The sequence below is a fragment of the Varroa jacobsoni genome, unplaced genomic scaffold (assembly GCF_002532875.2).
Source record: "Varroa jacobsoni isolate VJ856 unplaced genomic scaffold, vjacob_1.0 scaffold_1368, whole genome shotgun sequence".
In the NCBI taxonomy this organism is placed as follows: Eukaryota; Metazoa; Arthropoda; class Arachnida; order Mesostigmata; family Varroidae; genus Varroa; species Varroa jacobsoni.
In genome coordinates, this window is record NW_019214270.1 from 84,366 (window position 1) to 101,587 (window position 17,222).

Consider the following 17,222-nt stretch of genomic DNA (forward strand, 5'->3'; position numbering starts at 1 on the left):
ATGTGAACAAAGGCATTGGTGTCAAATCAAGTTGTCGCTCAGGTATCCTAAAAATATTACGTAAAGTTTGACTCGTGCTCGGTAGAGCGCTTTGTTATTCGGTGTAACTTAACTAAAAAACAAAACTTATAAGCATCATGTTCATAAATCAAGTATGTTAAACTATAAGAATACACTTTCGCCCATATGCCCTATACCACAAAGTTGAAACGTAATACAATCTTTTTAAGTTCTTATCCGCCGCTTTAACTCACCTAAATTCACGTTACACCTTTACCTGCCTTCACTCCCTTTCCTTTATTATTTAGCTTTAACGGTATACCATTTTTGATTGTTCCAGCGTTCGAAGCACATTGTTTCACCATCGTCAACGAAAACCCTTCACGATCACAAGCTTCTGCTACAGCCCGAGGCCTTCCGCCTACTACCACAGATTCTTATAAGCACAGAGGTATGCAAAGTCGTTTTTAGCATCTCTCACTGGAACATTGGAAGTTTCCATTTTGGAAAAAGCGCTAAAGCAAGCTTTTCACATGATTAAATTGACGAGAATAGCGAGCTGTCCTTCGAAAGTGGTAATTTTACTTTGTCTCATCAAATAGCCACCAGATAAATTATCAGAGTTAAAAACCGAGTAGTCATTGACCTGGCCTTTATCGTTGGGCGCCCTTAGTGTCCTGCAAGTAACCCAAGGCTGGTCCTTCTGAAAACTGAAAAGAATCAACGCGGCGTAGCGGACCTACTAGATCTTTAAGAGGATTTGAGTGACACATCTGTCTACGGCCACTGGCGAGACAGAACCTATTTTATGTGGATCGCAAGTTCACTTTATGTACCTATTAGCTGATTTTTCATTTGGGATTCGTCGGTTATCTTTGTGATCGAAGGTGCACAACTTTGAGGAGCCTATAGCTCAGCGTCCTACGTAACCTAAAATATATTACCTTGGATTTTGAGGATTAGTTTGCTAAGGTATGACGCGACAAAAAAATCCGTTTAGATGAGAAAATTTCAAGACACATCAGTAGCCCAAACTAAAATAGAACAACAAATCACTCGGTAATGTTAATGTTTATAACGGAACAACAAACCTCACATGTAATGACTGTAATAGGCAAAGTTTATACGGCAGCGCGAAAATGGCTTTGTATAAAATCACAACAAGAAATATATCTAGTTAGCTAAAGTTATTACATGCCTTTCGGTAATAATTGCATTGACTCTTTAAATAAGCTTTACAAAGAATAGAGCGTATTTTCGACCCATTGTTCACTGCTAATCTTATTGTGTATTGCGTTCAGAAACAGCGTCGACGGTAATTTTTTTTTATCTCCAAAAGAGCATAGGAAACCATTCAATAGGGAGATTGTGATATTTACATTATTTATCGCATGAGCGTTCGGCGTTCGAGTGGGCCTCGAGTACAAAATATGGCCAAGGATGAGGTATGGTATCCGACTACGTAATCAAAATCAATGTCCTCTGTAAGAATGAAGGCGTGAGGGAGCTCTTCGAAACTTTCAAGCCATCTATAACGAAGAGACCCTCGTCTTGATCTAGCCACTAGACGATGTGCCTGAAATTGTCTCGTAGATACACACAATCAACCTTCCTGGCCGGAGATCAATATTCGACCCGACTATATCTATACGGAAGTCTTTGCGTGCAGCACAACCAATTTGAGACCACGGGTATGCGTCGAGTGCTGCGCCACGATCCACTGACCTCTTCGTACGTTCTGTACATATCAACTGACGGCGTAACGAAGTTTTCTAGTCGGAGAAACTCGTCTTATAGAACGCGCTTACTATCTTCTATGAAAATCTATATTCAACAGTTCTTCCATAGATTCACGTTGAATAATACTTGATAATAATTAGTGCTAGATTTTCTTATAAATCTTATCTAAACTAAAGCCGATCTGCCGATGTTCCCTTCAATGCCTCATTCGATTTTGCTACAGGACGGCATTTTTCAGCCTCTATGCGCGCTTTGCTCTGTGAAACTTGGATAGTGGAGGCGTTGCCCTACCCTCCCTCTCCGCTATTGTGTTGTCAATGTGGCGGGCTCGAAGACTATAGTTCGTCATCGGTGCCATCTCTGCGCTAGTTATCCGATGGTATAGAACGCCATTGCGACCTAGCTGACAAGTGAACCACCTAACGAACGTTGCTTCGCCGACGCTGCCATCGAATACATAGCGCAGAAACGTGTAGGAGACGAAGTCTACTACAGGGCATAGAGACAGGATAAACCTATATATATATAGATACAGATGAAAGCACGAAAAATGTGACTTTTCTTCCTTTAATATGCTTCTGAAAATAAAACTAGCGAGCGTAGCAGTGCTTGCTTACGGCGAAGATCACGGTAACGGTGATGATAATGGTGCTGTTGTCGACGACGTCGGTGCTATTGATGTTGATGACGCTAGTGTCACACTAGAGCTCTTGAATAGAATTGCAGATGCAGTTCCAGCATTAGACGTTTCGGAAGCTTCAAACTATCAACATGCCGCTCTTTCTATGAATGTTACCGGCGACGGCGACGACGACGACGCTCTGTAGTTACTTCGGCCATCATCCAACAGCAACGTCTCAGTCATGGTTAATGTTATTGTCAATGCTGTTTCTGGTTCTGTCGAGGCCATTGCTACAATGCCGAAGTCAACAAAGTTCGAGACCAACATCAGCTGAAGTTGGTCGAAAAAAATGAAAGCATTCAGAAAGGAGGTTCGTAGTTGGTTTGTTGTCGGCAGGGGACAATGGCAACGCTATGACTGTTCTGCTATTGACGTCTATGATATCTACTTAGATCGACTGCTGCCGTTGACCACTAACTTCGGTGTGGCTCTGGTTTAGTCAGTTTCGGATTGCCGTTAGCGAAGACGGAAGCAGGACTCGAAAAGGTGTCCAGTAGAACAAGCAGACGGATCGGTCGCCCGTTCACATCTGTTGGGCGTGGGAAGGTCCGACACATAAACTGACATTCGAAGAGCCCGAACTGATTTCAACAGATCGGCCTCAACCAGAAAACAAGTTCAACGAAACGGCAAATTTGTGTAGAGCAATCGGGCTATAGCAAATGCAGCAAAGTAAGGTGGATTGCGCGCCTACATCACACTTAGCAACATTGACATCAAAATATAGGTGTATAGTCAACGGTGTACGATGCGCGAAGATTACGTAGAAAATTAGTCGTATTCGCAGAACTGGATAAAATACAGCGGTGAATGAAAGCCTCTACACAGCAGCAGAATAGGTCTAAGAAATGAAAATGCAGGAAAAAGTCTCCGAGCATTGACTAGGAACAGTGAAATGCAGTGCTCGTCGTAGGTCTAAGTTGTGTCCAGCAGGTTAAGCTTGAGGTGCGCAGCCATGATTAGGAAAAAGGAAAACGCGGACGATAGGAAGATGTTTGCGATGGAGGATAGTTCAGCTTCGGAGCAATGGAAGTTCCATAAAGTTCGAAGAGCTGTTTGTGACAATCGAGATGTACGCCGGATTGATTTGCGCGGCCTTCGATGTCTGATTGTGTCTGATACAAATCAGCGTTTGGCAAGCTTCTCTGTATGTGTTTCATGTGGATTAGCTGATGGACTTGAAATAGCTGCGCTACAACAGGCTATTCGAAGTTCAGAAAGATTCGCACGATTTGAGGACTTCATTAAACTAAACAATGGTGCCGTATATCCTCCTGATGTACGGGTAGACTATACGGTGTATGGGTTCGAAGTGCATCAGTCTGCATTGACCTTGGCTGCAATTAAATTCGCCGAGGTCATCGCAGTCGGGGAGCTCGGATCAGTGGCTGGCAAGAAAGCATTGTTGACTAATATTTATGCTAGAAGCTCCGAAAATGAAGTTCTAGCTGGCCTCCTAGGAAAAACTCATCCGTTTAGTAAGTTGCTCGCCTTGTTCCAACAGGACTCAACGTGTCTTACCGATACTGGACTCGAAGAACAGTTTAAAACATTCTATAATGCAACTCATAGTTCTCTAGCACTAAGTGGCAAGCAAAGCATTGATGAGCTGGCTACCATTGCCGAAAAGTTTTCTCGTATCTTTCCTTCGGTAGAATCTTCACCAGCCCGTGAATTCACAGCCGGTAGTTTTCTGAAAGAATACAGTGTGAAGCAAGAATTGTCCCATATTACAGAGTTTCCACGAGATCTACTTGATAAGCTTGTTATAGTAAACTCAAATGTCTTAGGTAAATTTATTGTGACATGGCCGCTGAGTCCTAAATCGTTGGGTGATTACAGCTGCAAGCCACTTTACTTTGTGTCATACTTACTTCAACAGAATCGTCCAGGTGGCCTCCTGAGCCATCTGAAGCGGGAAGGTTTGGTATATGATATTCAGGTATGTATGAACATTGTCAAGAATAAAATGATACGTAATGTTCCTATTTTTGCCACTGTCTTTACTGAACGTCCCTATATATATATATATATATATATGTGTGTATATATATATATATATATATGTTCAGAACTAACAACGTATTTGCAGAACGCTATTCCCTTCTGCAATTATGCCTAATGCTCGAAAACATAGTTTAAATGTATATGAAGGCTCTCCCTTCTTGACCCGTAATAGTTGCCCTTGGGTATCACCAGTCCCAATATAAATACCAAGGATGACAAGTTGACTTACTTTGATCTTTCTGCATGTTGTTATATTAGATCATCATTCCAGAAAATGAATTGGAAAGTAACCGTCGCTGGAAGCTATATCGAGTTGTCTTTATGGTGACGGCTCTCGGCAGTGAACGACGAAACGTAATCTTAAGTGCGCTACTTCAATATCTGATGCATATTCACAAAAATGAAATTCAAAGCTGGATTTACGACGAAGCCGCAACTGCATTGCGTTTGAAGTATGAGTTTGCCGAAGTTACGGCCCAGGCTCGGGTAACTCCGATGAGTATTGCCGTCCAACGTTTTGCTCCAAAAGATTGTCTGTTAGGTGACCGGTTAATGTTGTCATTCGACGAACAATGCATTCGTCGAACGGTATCGGAACTTCTGTATGGAAGTTACAGTGCAATACTCGAAGGCAATTTTGATCTGGCAATCTTTCCGTACGTCAAATCGAAAGAAGATTTTGGATTGGTAACAACCATGCCGGAAGTTAATTTATACGACATGATCAAATTTTCAGCATATACACCCAATGAACTTATGCCGCAAAGTTTAGATGTGCAGCAAGAGCTCATGTATCTTGAGCATTATCCGAACGTTATCGAGAAAGGAAACTCGTATCGGCTCTGGTATCAGTTCAAATCAGTTGGCCTGCCGAAGATGTATTGTTATGTACACATGTTCTCTGATCTGACGGAATCACCGAAAGGCTTTACTCGAGCAGAGGTCGCTTGCGTAGCTATTGAAAGGCTCCTATGCAGTCGAGAATCAGCCGATGCTGGCTTTGAGTTTTCTGCATCAACGAAGGTGTATGGTATATCCCTTGCAATAGCGGGGTTTAACGATAAATTTCCTAGATTTTTTAACGAAATTGTCACCCTAATTTCTGACTTTAAAATTACCGCCGAACTGTTTCAGGAATGTCATGAGGCTGTCTTGGACAGTTACAAACTTCGAAGTAGCAACGCAGCATATGCTGAGAATGTGTTCGCGCAGATTTACGATGGCCAATTAGATCTCCGAGAGTGTCGCTCGGCCGCTGAAGTCATCGAGCTTAACTCGGTACAATGCCTTTTCGCTGACATGCGAAAATCTAACTACATCGAATGTTTTGTTTACGGCAACGCCACTGCTCAGGACGCCATATCACTCGCGCGTATACTAAAAACAATGACAAGTACGGATCCTGTGAAACGACCAGAACCTTACCGCTTAAAACAGGAAAGATTAGTCAACGAATATCGTTCTGCGGCAGATAACAATGAAGACGGTTACGCCACGACGATATTGTACTATCATCAAAGTTCTGAAGATCATAACGGCGCCGAGGTGTTCATCGATATTCTGGTCCATCTTCTCGAACGACAATTGCATCTTCATGAAGGCTCATCGTGCTTCTTGCCGAGGTCTTGCGGTGGTGAAGCTACAGGATTTACGCTGGAGATCACGGGCCGGGCTGACACCATCACGAAGACAGTCGCAGCCATCGAGAAAACTATTCAGAAGACAGCTACCTTATTGGGGGAATGCAGCCAACTCGACTTGCTTATTAAGTTCGCTAAGGCTGACCTTCGGAGGCGAAGAGGCGTCGCCCGACAGCACGTTAGTGGTTTAACGTCCCACTGTCAAATATATCATATCGAAGGTTATCAAGAAACGATGACTAACGAAGCTAATGCACTTTTTGAAGAAATTCGTGAGCAACGCTTCCGCTTCGGAGCGTCGACATTTTATGGGGAGTTTCTTCAGGCTCTGGAAACAGAGGATTTTCGAGCATGGCTTCGCGAAACCCTGGATACTGGATGGCTTAGAAAACCTTTATGTCGAATACAGGTTCAGTAATAGTATTAAACCGATAACGACTAGTATTCTCATATTATCGCAATGTCAATCAATTAGAAAACAAAACAACTAGAAACTTCAACCACCTCCAAAGTCATGCATTCACATAGATTGATGGGTTCATTATAAGGGTCATTGTGGACAGAGTTGGCCCCCTCATTATACGTTAGATTTGGTAGATGTTTTGAATGTATTAGAATAGGTCTTGAGGTCGACCATCACGAACCAACGTTCAAAATTCGAAGACAAAGTGTCAACGATGTAATAAGTTGTATTGCTAGTTTACCTTGATGTTGTGTACGTTGACCGTGTAACTTGGTTATCCAGCAGGCTCTATGGGCTAGTAAACGAATTATAATAATATGAAATGTATAGCCCAAACGCCAGCTAACCACATAATATTTAATAGGAGAGAGACCTTCCAGAGATGGGGTGATTAAAGACTTTTGAAAAACCATATCCATATGCGTTATGCGTATCCAGAACTGCTAAGTTAACGGGAATTACAGTGGAAGAAAAAGTACCGAACATAAATAACCGATTAGCTGTTTCGTATCGGAAACGAATGTTCAAAATCTAACTTCGTACGCGCGTTATAACTGGTTTTTCAAAAAAATAAGTTAAATTAACTCGAAGGTGTTTGAGACCTCGAACTAACAAATTTTCTCACTTGAGAAAATATCATTCACACTATACACAAGTTCCCGATCGTATTAGACAATAAACGAATGATTAAGTTTTCATGGCGCGCAGTATCCTATTGGCGCCGAACGAGTCAATATTATTAGATCTGTTAAAGCCCTGTTATTAACTGAGTGTTGTGCTAACGATTCTGCAGTAGATGTTGCTATTTATTATTGACGATGACGATTTGCTTTAATAAAAATTGCCTAAAAAATAAAAGTGCTCCTCTTATATCTTGTTGTGAGAAGTATTGATAAGACTTCGACAGATCCCTTTTCGCATAGACGATCACTTATATGTGCTAGAGTTGCAAAATTTCGAAGGCAAAAGCTTTATTAATGCTCTCCTTCAAGCCACCACGGACGTAAGATGCCCATTGAATACAAGCCAATTTGCGATCCAAACTTCGTAACCGTATGCGATAGACGTTGGTCCAAGTTACCAGTCTGCTGGCGTCTAGCTGGCACGCACTGGGTGCGTCAGCAGCAAACCCGGCTTCGGCCTCTGCGAAGGCGAGGACATTGTTCGCGTTTGGGAAAGGCCATGGGGATAGATGAGGTGAGGTGATTGCTATGACAACGGATTCACACACGAAGCCTCGTCGGTAAACGGTACCTACTGGACACAGCGACATGACCACGACGATTTACATTCTGTGTTTATAGAATCTGAATGGAACTGTTTGTGCTCTGGGGCTAACGCCGACAGCTTTATGGCTGATAAAAGTAAAACTGATAAAAATAAAGTCAAGAAAGTTGGCCTCATACTTACAGGAACTCCAAAATTGGTAAGTTGAATTGGAAAATGCTTCTTGTATACTAGCCGTGTGCAAAACGTATACACGTGTGTGTATGTGGATGTCTGTGTAAGATGCCTCGTTTAAGTACGAGTCTACGCTCGTGTCTGTAGTAACGTGTATTTGATAGTTTTTAGCGTGTAATAAAGGAAGCTATGCATATATTGCTCTTTAATTTCAGCAATCAGTGAAAAACAACAGCGGGCTTTCTTACAAAGGTAGAAGATTGTAAAGAGTGTTTATCTTTACGTGTGGCAAGCTGAGACCATCTCTGGCTTTTGTAGTGTGGTCGGGAAACTGGTCGTAGAAAAAGCCACTTATATCACAGGTTGTGTTTAAATAACCGCATAATATATCTATACACAGAAATCGTTAGAGATAGCCTGGATACCATTCATTTTAGACACATGGACTAATTTAATTCTCAGTTGGGTATTCAAGTGACTGAAGAAAGATTCATCAACAATAGGTAAGCTACTTTCGTAGAGAAACTACCAGACGGTAAACGTCATATCGGATTCGCGGCCGAAATGTGCCTACATAACTCTAAATGTCTAGCACTGGCAAAAGCAATGGAACGAGCATACGTGTAATATTATTTTTCTCGTTATAGTGTTATTTGCCTCGTTCACTAGCAGAGACTAGGCAAATCCTTTTCAAGGACCTTAATTCACACGATTCATCTAACTGGATGGGAGCAACATACAGTAATAGATATTAACTACGCGCCTATGCTATCTTTAATTACACAGCTCTATTTTTTTCCAGAATAATCCAGGCTATTTTTCTTGTCCGCCAAATCTGCGTCTAGGTAGTTGTCTATGAAAAGGATGAGCAGGAGTTGACTTCCTCGCCGAAACGACGCTACCGAAAGAGGACGATGCCGATTCGGGGCCTTTACAGAAACAGCGATCTTAAGGTCAGAAAACAACTCGAGTTCCTTCCTCTCTAGAGAAGCACGCTGATGCAGCTCCTAACTAACTAATCAAGTCAAATGCGGTCAGCCCTGAGGTCTATTATTAGGGCCATCGAATAGTAGGAACATCATAATGGGAAACCAAAGATAAGAAACTAGCTGATGATAGGTATATATATATATATATTGACTCGCACATACATGTGTTATCTAATCTAAAGTAATTACGAATGCATTATTATTGCAGCTTAATATGATTGCTGATACAGCGTCGCGTTTCTCATATCAAATATTGTATCAAAATTTGCGAAGACCCTATCGTAATGCTATCTAGATTACGTGTCAGACCAGAACAGTATCCGTTTTTATGTAAAAAAAAACAACGTAATCCCTTTAGAACGGGCATCTCCGAATTCTAGACCTCTGCAATGTAACAAATAAAAAAAAAAGAGCTTCGATGATCAGTGGTAAGCGAAAAGTCCACTTCCGCCTAGACAAACCTGAAAATTTGATATCAATTTTACCTAAAATTAGCAAATCTCTAGAAAATCTAACTCATTATTTAATCTATGATAATGTTATTGTAGTTAATTTCTGCCGAGTTGTGTAAAAGGCATGCGATTCTAGGTCATCTGGCAATACTCCAAATGGAGAAACTTCTTGCGATTGTACAGGTATGCTACCAGGTAGGAGGTTAGCTAGTGCGTTATAGTCGTAACGATCGTGCAATAATTACGTAATCGTATGAAAATTTCACTTCACCCATTATTATCCCATAAAACTTCCCAGATGTAAAAATTATCAAAATACTTTCGCGGTACTTAGTATCGATGAACTTAAATTTGATTCAATTTGTAACCGCTAGGGTAAAGTAATAAGGTGGCATTGATCGATCACAAAAAGCATACTAACATATATCTATTATTTTAAGTCAGTCGTATGTCAACCAGTACAAGTACAACTTTACAAATCATTCATAATCTGTGTACTTTTAAAGGAGACCCGAAACGGGGCCTCTGTTGCTGACTCGATCCGAACGGCGACCCAAAGGTACACACTGGACCCTGACGAAGATTTAAATGTATTAGATGACAAAACTCTTCAGGTACGTAAAGTGTAGCAGTACTATCTGTTGCCGCGGCGTAAGTTTCGCGGCGGACCATGTCTTCTACCTACGTCCTATTGCTTCCTACGGACGTCTATTGTTTACTGTAGGTAGGGCTAATGATAAAATGCCTCTGGCTAATTATCTGAATAGCGTATGGTCGTTCAACGTCGATAGCCAATAAACGAACGCAGCGTACATATATCTCTATATCGAAATAGATGCAGTTTAGACACAACGCGCGGCGATATTATTTGTCATGATGACGATGTTAAGCCTAAAATCGGAGCCTTCATCATATACGAAGCACAAATTTTCTTCCGAACTCTTTAACTATCTTCAATTTCCTCTCGCGGAATGCGTATTATTATCAGGGAGCTCGTGTCACTTGTTGCTCTGGCATCGCTCGAGTGAACCGATGTATTTAATGATGGCCGACTACGTTCTAGGTGAAGAAACAATTAATGGCGGAGAGCTTCGAGCAAGCCGCGTTGAAGCCTGGTGATCCCGGTTTCACGTACAATATTGAAGTGGATTTTAATACGTTTGAAACGTCTGCGGATTGGGACAATGACAGTGATGAAGTCGTGGATTTCTAACTGGTACTAATGTAATATCGCAATGATAATGATTATTATAATACGCTTTCAATAAAAACACATAGTTTATGATATTGTAAAGTAACCGTCGTAGCCCACTCGATCGCCTGAGCATATTTGAAACAAACATTTTGTCAAAACGAGAACGTAGAAAAGCACGGCTAATTAGGTACGACAAGAAGTCATTCGTCCACAATACTTAGAGCGCTGCCCATAAGGTTCACGGGAACACCTTGCTCGCCCGTTCTACTGGATGTCCTCCCTGTATAGATTACGTAAATTTAGCTCTCTAAATTTTAGTAAATTTAGAATAAAGCTCTGCGTAAACTTAATTCGTCTAACAATAAAAAAGCGCTTTATGAGATTTGCACTTTAACTTTGCACAAATACACGTATATTTGGCAGCTGCAAGAGGGTAATGCATGGGCAAACATTTATTTCTTGTGAGCTTCTAAGTTTTCTAAGACAAGAAAGTGTTAGAACACTTTTAGGAAGATTAGTTTGCCTTATTTAGGTAGGATGCTCTGTTTGAAGGACGTTACGATAATTCCATTAATAAAATTAACTCACGCGAATCTGTACTTTTTATGGTAAAACATCTAAAAATACTGTTAACTATAACTTTAACCAATTTTTGTAGATCTGTGTGTTCATTAAGATGAAGTTTATCGATCACTTGTGCACTTAAGTCTTCAGTTGCAACGGCGGAACGGAACATGACACTACCAATTTTCAAATTATAAGCAGAAGTTCCAGTTCCTAATTTCCGTGTTTTTCTGCTGCACAGAAAATGCCAATTTTTTTTACTACTTTAGCAATAAATCATTGTTTTACACATCCCACGTTATGATTTACGACTTTCTGCCATACCTCCACCAATGGTATATGCTGCCTTTTTAGAAAGTAGCGAGTTTAATCTCGGAAAAGATTCCTAACTAAGTCTTGAGCTGATCCCAGGGAACAGAAGAAGACCACATTCGTAAATGGGCACAAAATTCACGGCATAAAAAGAAGAATGCAACAGAACTTCTCATTTGAATTCTAGAAGCACAGCTTTGATGATGAGTACCGTGTGTGGCCACGCGGTGTCTTAGGGTAAGATGATTTGACCTCATTAGAAGACCCCCAGCTCTTTCTTTAAATAGCCTACTTGGCCCGATGCAATGGGGTCAGATAAAAGTGCCTGGTTAAGTGTCTGGTTCGTAGGAAACAATTTCCTGTAAATCAGGTCCTCGCAGTCCCGTCAAACGAGAAGCATAACCTTTTTGAATGCAGGTTTGATTGTATACTAGGCCTTGTCTTCTTTCCTGAAGCCACCCATCCGATACCTGGCTCACGCTGACCTACAGATGCTTTTTTTTTATAGTCAAAACAGTTCTGCGCAAAAATCGACTATTGTGTCCGCGTGAAGTTCGATACTGGGAAAAATTTGGGCACGCAATGTGAAGCCGTGTTTCCCCGTTGGGTCCAGAGGGCTCATGAGATGGCTTCTTGGGCAGTTCTTTCAGCGACACCGCCATTACCACACACAATACAAATGTTCCAGGTTATTTCGGCCGCGTTTTGGCTTCGACGATGTGTTAGAAACGGACGTGTTAAGAAAATGTTGAAAACGTGCTTCTTTCTACCGGGGACATCTACCTTTGAGGAGTCTGTCGAGTTAAAGTTCAGGACAGAAAAAGCACTTTCGGAAGGTGTATCATAAATAAAAAAAAAAAAAAAAAAAACTTTTAAAAATGCGAAAAAGAAGTTTTTTTGAAATATGCGGGAATCTTCTTTCCAATATCATAGGACTACATACACTTCATAATAATTTATTTTGTGTTCAATGTACGGCAGATAGTAAAGTTTTCAAAGCACTGTGGGGTTAGATAAAACCCATCGAAATATAGGACACAGATTGTCGTTCGCGTATCGGATGTGCGTTCTTGGCTAAATATGGGCTAATAAGATGAAAATCGAAGAATTCGATGATGTAAATCGAATTTATCTTGCAACTAGGCTTGAACTTGACGTCTATAAGGCGCATAGGAACTTATAATATTAATTTCTAACTAGCGGATCTTTCACGCACAGCATTCAGCTACAACAATTCTGTGTAACTCCTATGAGAAGTTGTTTCTCGTTCTTGGTTTGCACCGTTGAATCCTCGGCAATCGAACGTTAGGCCAGCTAATTTTAGTCGCCGAATTCTACTGCCCAGTGCCTTTACCCTGTGGTGACATTAGAGCCATTGCGTGGCAGGCCACAGGTCTACAGCAGTCTTAGCTTCGAAATAGACGTTTCCCTATACAAAGAAAGGACCTTGACCTACATACGTTTAGTTGTTCTACCAAACATACTTCTCCTTGGACTACTCGACCCCAATTCTGTCCTTCTACGATCATCTTCCTTCTCGTAAATAGTAGACATTCATTCCTATAGCACAGCACAGATTGTTGCTGGAGCAGCCGTGCCAGAGCTCATAATAGCTGACAAGCGGCGTCACCAAATAGGTCATAGAGAACGACATCCAGAAAATTCCAATAACGTTTCTTTCCGACAGTGGCAGTACTTCTCTGTCCCTAGGTTTTCTTCGATATTTATATCGGAGCAAATTGGGAAACTCGCAGAAGAAGGGACGACGTTTCGATGACACGTCATTGGTTGACATAGTCTGTGACCGAGCGTGCAGGAGTGAACTGTGTAAAGAGCAACCCCGGCGCGCCAGGCAGACCTAGCGAAAGAATGAAATCGAAAAGTACGAAGGTAGGTGGGCGGGGGCGGATGCAGAATACGAAGTAGGCCGATCCTGCGTTCACATTATGGAGGCTGTCTTCGACTAGTCGCTGCACGAGAGAGAGTGTCGAAGAAGCGAACAGCGACGCTGCCACTGATGATCAAAAAATGCTGTTCTACTAATCGTAGCCGGCCATTAGCCACTGCAGCGTATAGGGACAGCAGGAGCTGCAGCCCTTCAGCCGATCATTTTGAGAACTGCTAAATATGGATGCGGGTTTGTAACTGCTGATAACATTTAAGAATGCATTAGGAGGTGACACACGTTACTTTCATGACGAAATGCAGATAAATTGTCTCGCCTATACTCGAGTGCACAACTCACCCCAAAAAATAAGGTAGGCATAACACTGTGACCTTAGATGAAAAACTAAACCTATCTATTCTTGCCATCTACAGTAATTTTTGAACACTTGTGAGAATTCTAGTTTGCGCTGATCTGAGGCCAACAAAGAAGAGTTCGGTGCGTATTTTCCGAACCTGACCTCTGCCTCGACCATTTGTTACCAGGCTAAAGAAAAGTGTGTTTGGTCAAATTTAAAAACGAAATTGTTTCTCGAGTATTTGTTTTTAGTGTATTTCGTTAAGGCATGCAAAATGAAACGTTGGTGTAAGTAGGCAACATGTAGATGCTGTATCAGTCTAACGATACGCAGAAATTAATTTTTGAGCACAATCGATTATAAATAAGTTTATATACATAAAGAGCAGATAGTTTGTTAAGTGTACGCCAAGGTAGTCATAGTCAGTACATCCCCAATGGAGAACCCATTGACACTCCGAATCAACGCATTTTTAGAAAAACGTTTCGTTGCACCTCTGTGGAAACTTTCGTCACAAATAGTGTCTTATAAACACCGAATGTTTTATGTTAGAACAGCGTGTTAGCAAACAGCATTTTAGAATGTTGCTACTCGTCTCATAACCATAACCTTTCAACACTCGAACCGTTGAGACATATCTCAAAGCGTTGATCGTTCTTTTTGATGCGACCTAATCGACTTATCATAGTAAGCTTACAATCTTCAAAACGTATTATATTTAAAAGCGTTTTTAAATAGTGCTTTTTTTTTTTCTTCATACCAAACCCAGTTTGTCTAATTAGCTGATGGGCTAACTCTCACAAGTTCAACGTGTAACAAAACGGATCAGATAGATTAACGTGCAACCAATTGGTACACACGAAATATCGTTCCGTTTTCATATATATGGAACAATGTTAAGCGTGCTTTTATCGCGTATGAAATGTGCCGATGTTGCTAGTGTAACAACGTCATCTATCGTGGTACATATATAACGCTCTCTCAAGGACCTCAGATAGGTTCGTATCAGAAACGCTGTTATTAAGCACCTTAATTGCTTTTCGATTGTCTAGCCGAATAACCATTGGGCCAGTTGACTAATAACCCAGTTTTATGTCTTTGTGACAATGCTGCAGTGACCTGGCTGCCTACTGAATCCAAGAATTCCATGTTCATCACCTAGAATAGGCCTCGTTCTGGGGGCGGCCGTCTGAGCCAGTGCTCATTAAAAGTACCGACACAACGATGAAATTCGCTTTTTAGAGCTGAAACATATAGGCGATCTGTTTACATTTGCAGTAGAAGCCGGACGTAGCCAATAATCAGTGCCACAACGGTTTCCTATATAAAGTGTAATACGTTAATAAAACTCTGACACAAATCAAGCATCTTGACATCGATCGCGCAGTGAAAAGAGCGTATCCAGAGCGAATCTGCGTGTTGAGTAGAGAGATTCTGCTAAGCGGTAGGTACGGCTTTAGCCGGCCACATGCAAGCTCTGAACTTTAAGATTGAGTTTAGAGTCAGAGAAGCATGTGATACGTACGAAGACGACCGCAGCTTTAATCAGAGTGCGTGAACCAAAAGGGCTGGGTTACTATGAACAAATCAATATCCAACTTTGACATATAGTATAGTAGGTAATGCGTTAATAAAATCGTATCAAATCAGGTTCTTCAGGTATATCTAGGACAAATTTCGAAATTATTTAGCGTCTCATTCGACATTTACGACAAGTTCACGCTCCGCAACGTTCGTCGTTTACTCCATTTTGACAGAGACGATTTAAAGGTTTCCAGATTGCAGTTCTAAAACAAGGCATAACTTTACTTGATAGGCTTCATCTTCGTGGAGTTTTATAACGTACACATGGCGTATTAATGGGTGGCGTTAAACTATGCAGGGTGGGCCCCCTTTCATTACTGAAGCATTTTTTTGGGGGTGCGTCTCACGTGTTTAACCATGTATGTGCTAAATATTCTATAGATATTTTAGATAGTCTTTGGTTGATTGATGGTAAATTGATAGATCTCACTTTTTGATAAACAAACATATTTTTCGCTTGCTTATTGTGCACTTTACAGGTTGATCCGAGACTAGGTCAAATCGACATGCACCCATTATTAGGTCCAGAAAATACCTCTTGAGTCTTACCAAATGCAAACTGATCGTAAAAAACGTAGGGGCAAAAAAAAACCAACAAAACTAAGCTTGTTACGGCTGCTGAGCGCATAAGTTACAAGATGGACGGAGCCCTGATGGCACGTTGATGAATACGCCTACGGGTTGAATCGAACCCTGATAGGAAACAGGGCGCATAGATACACCGTGAAATTACAGCATAAGCTATATTGGATTATCTTTATCTGTTGGAAAAAATAACCATAAAATATTTAATAGTTAAAAGCAACTTATTGGTAGGGCTCGTATGCAAAATAGAAAAAAATACACTTACATCCGTATTTTTAGATTCATTTATGTGTTCAAATAAGGGAATAAAAAAAGGGCTAGCTAAGTTATCAATCATTCATTTTTTGGCATAGTCTGCGGACTGTTTTTATCTTCGCCATTGGAATGGAATCTGCTGAAGTTGAAGTGGCGGCGATATGAATCACCATTACTATAAACGACCAGCAAGGGCCCATGAATGTATCACAGCTAGGACCCTTTTTATTCACTATGAGTAAAAGGATATAAAGATAACTTAAGGACAGTGTACAGTTAGACACAGCAGTACAACAGATCCTACGATATCAGCATCGGCGTCTCCGTTAGAAATTATTTGAGACGTGTCAAGCATGTAATGCCAGCATTGGGCGTCAATCATCACAAAGCTTCAACATGTCATTGCTTTCGAACGTCTTCCAACGCAGAAGTTTTTGTTGCGTCAATGAACGCAATTGTTTCAAACCTCGCTTGTTCTCTAGAGACTTCTGACTCGTATTACCCCTGTCGATAACTTGTTCATCAACTTGTTGCTTGTGAGAATGAGACGTAATAGATACTAGGATCATGTGAAGGGCAATGCCGAAGAAAAGTTCAGATATACATGTAAGCGCTCTTCAATAGGTCCACTTGATGACATATTTAGCTCTAGGGCTGCGTGCAAGAATCAGATGCGAGAATCTATAGTGAAATAGGGCGGCGTCATTGAGAATTGCCACTAGACTAGAAGAACTACGTTTGTCCATCAAATCAGTGAAGCACTTAATGGACATCAACGTAACTCGTTAAGGCCGCGTTACTAATGAAAGCAAAAAAGACAATTGTAATATTGTGTTATTGCGTAGAGGAAAAAAATTATCATGCTCTATGCATCATCATGTGCAGCACGGCACGAACATGTACACTTTACAATAGACAGATGTAGCTGTGTCGCGTGCAGAAATTAGCTCTGACTGCCATAAGAGCTATGGGACGCGCCAGGACCTTTCATGAGGTCGAAAGTCCGCAACATGACCTCAAGCTGGCCAAACATCGCCCCTAAGTGGGCCAAAGATCCTTCAGTTAGCGGCCAAGCCTGGGTAAGGTCGACGAATACGAAGCAGACGTTCG

General features: G+C 41.3%; 2 protein-coding genes across 5 annotated transcripts; both read left to right on the forward strand.

Annotated features, from left to right (window-relative positions):
* Positions 1-2,315: 2,315 nt before the first annotated feature.
* On the forward strand, positions 2,316-6,527 carry LOC147752275 (uncharacterized). Its single transcript, XM_086972026.1, has 2 exons — positions 2,316-4,364; positions 4,688-6,527. The coding sequence occupies exons 1-2, from the start codon at positions 3,378-3,380 to the stop codon at positions 6,485-6,487; spliced, it is 2,787 nt and encodes a 928-aa protein (XP_086828152.1). The 5' UTR covers positions 2,316-3,377; the 3' UTR covers positions 6,488-6,527.
* A 1,236-nt stretch (positions 6,528-7,763) lies between these two features.
* LOC111269255 (centrosomal protein of 19 kDa) lies at positions 7,764-10,672 on the forward strand. 4 transcript variants are annotated; one of them, XM_086972029.1, is made up of 6 exons: positions 7,887-7,958; positions 8,149-8,185; positions 8,779-8,886; positions 9,471-9,557; positions 9,881-9,988; positions 10,438-10,672. In XM_086972029.1, the coding sequence occupies exons 3-6, from the start codon at positions 8,848-8,850 to the stop codon at positions 10,585-10,587; spliced, it is 384 nt and encodes a 127-aa protein (XP_086828155.1). In that variant the 5' UTR covers positions 7,887-7,958; positions 8,149-8,185; positions 8,779-8,847; the 3' UTR covers positions 10,588-10,672. The 4 variants fall into 4 exon arrangements, with proteins under 4 accessions (XP_022704449.1, XP_086828153.1, XP_086828154.1 ...); XM_022848714.2 differs by lacking the exon at positions 8,149-8,185 and having other exon boundaries at positions 7,764-7,958; XM_086972027.1 differs by lacking the exon at positions 8,149-8,185 and having other exon boundaries at positions 7,764-7,958; positions 10,363-10,448.
* The last annotated feature ends 6,550 nt before the right edge of the window (positions 10,673-17,222 follow it).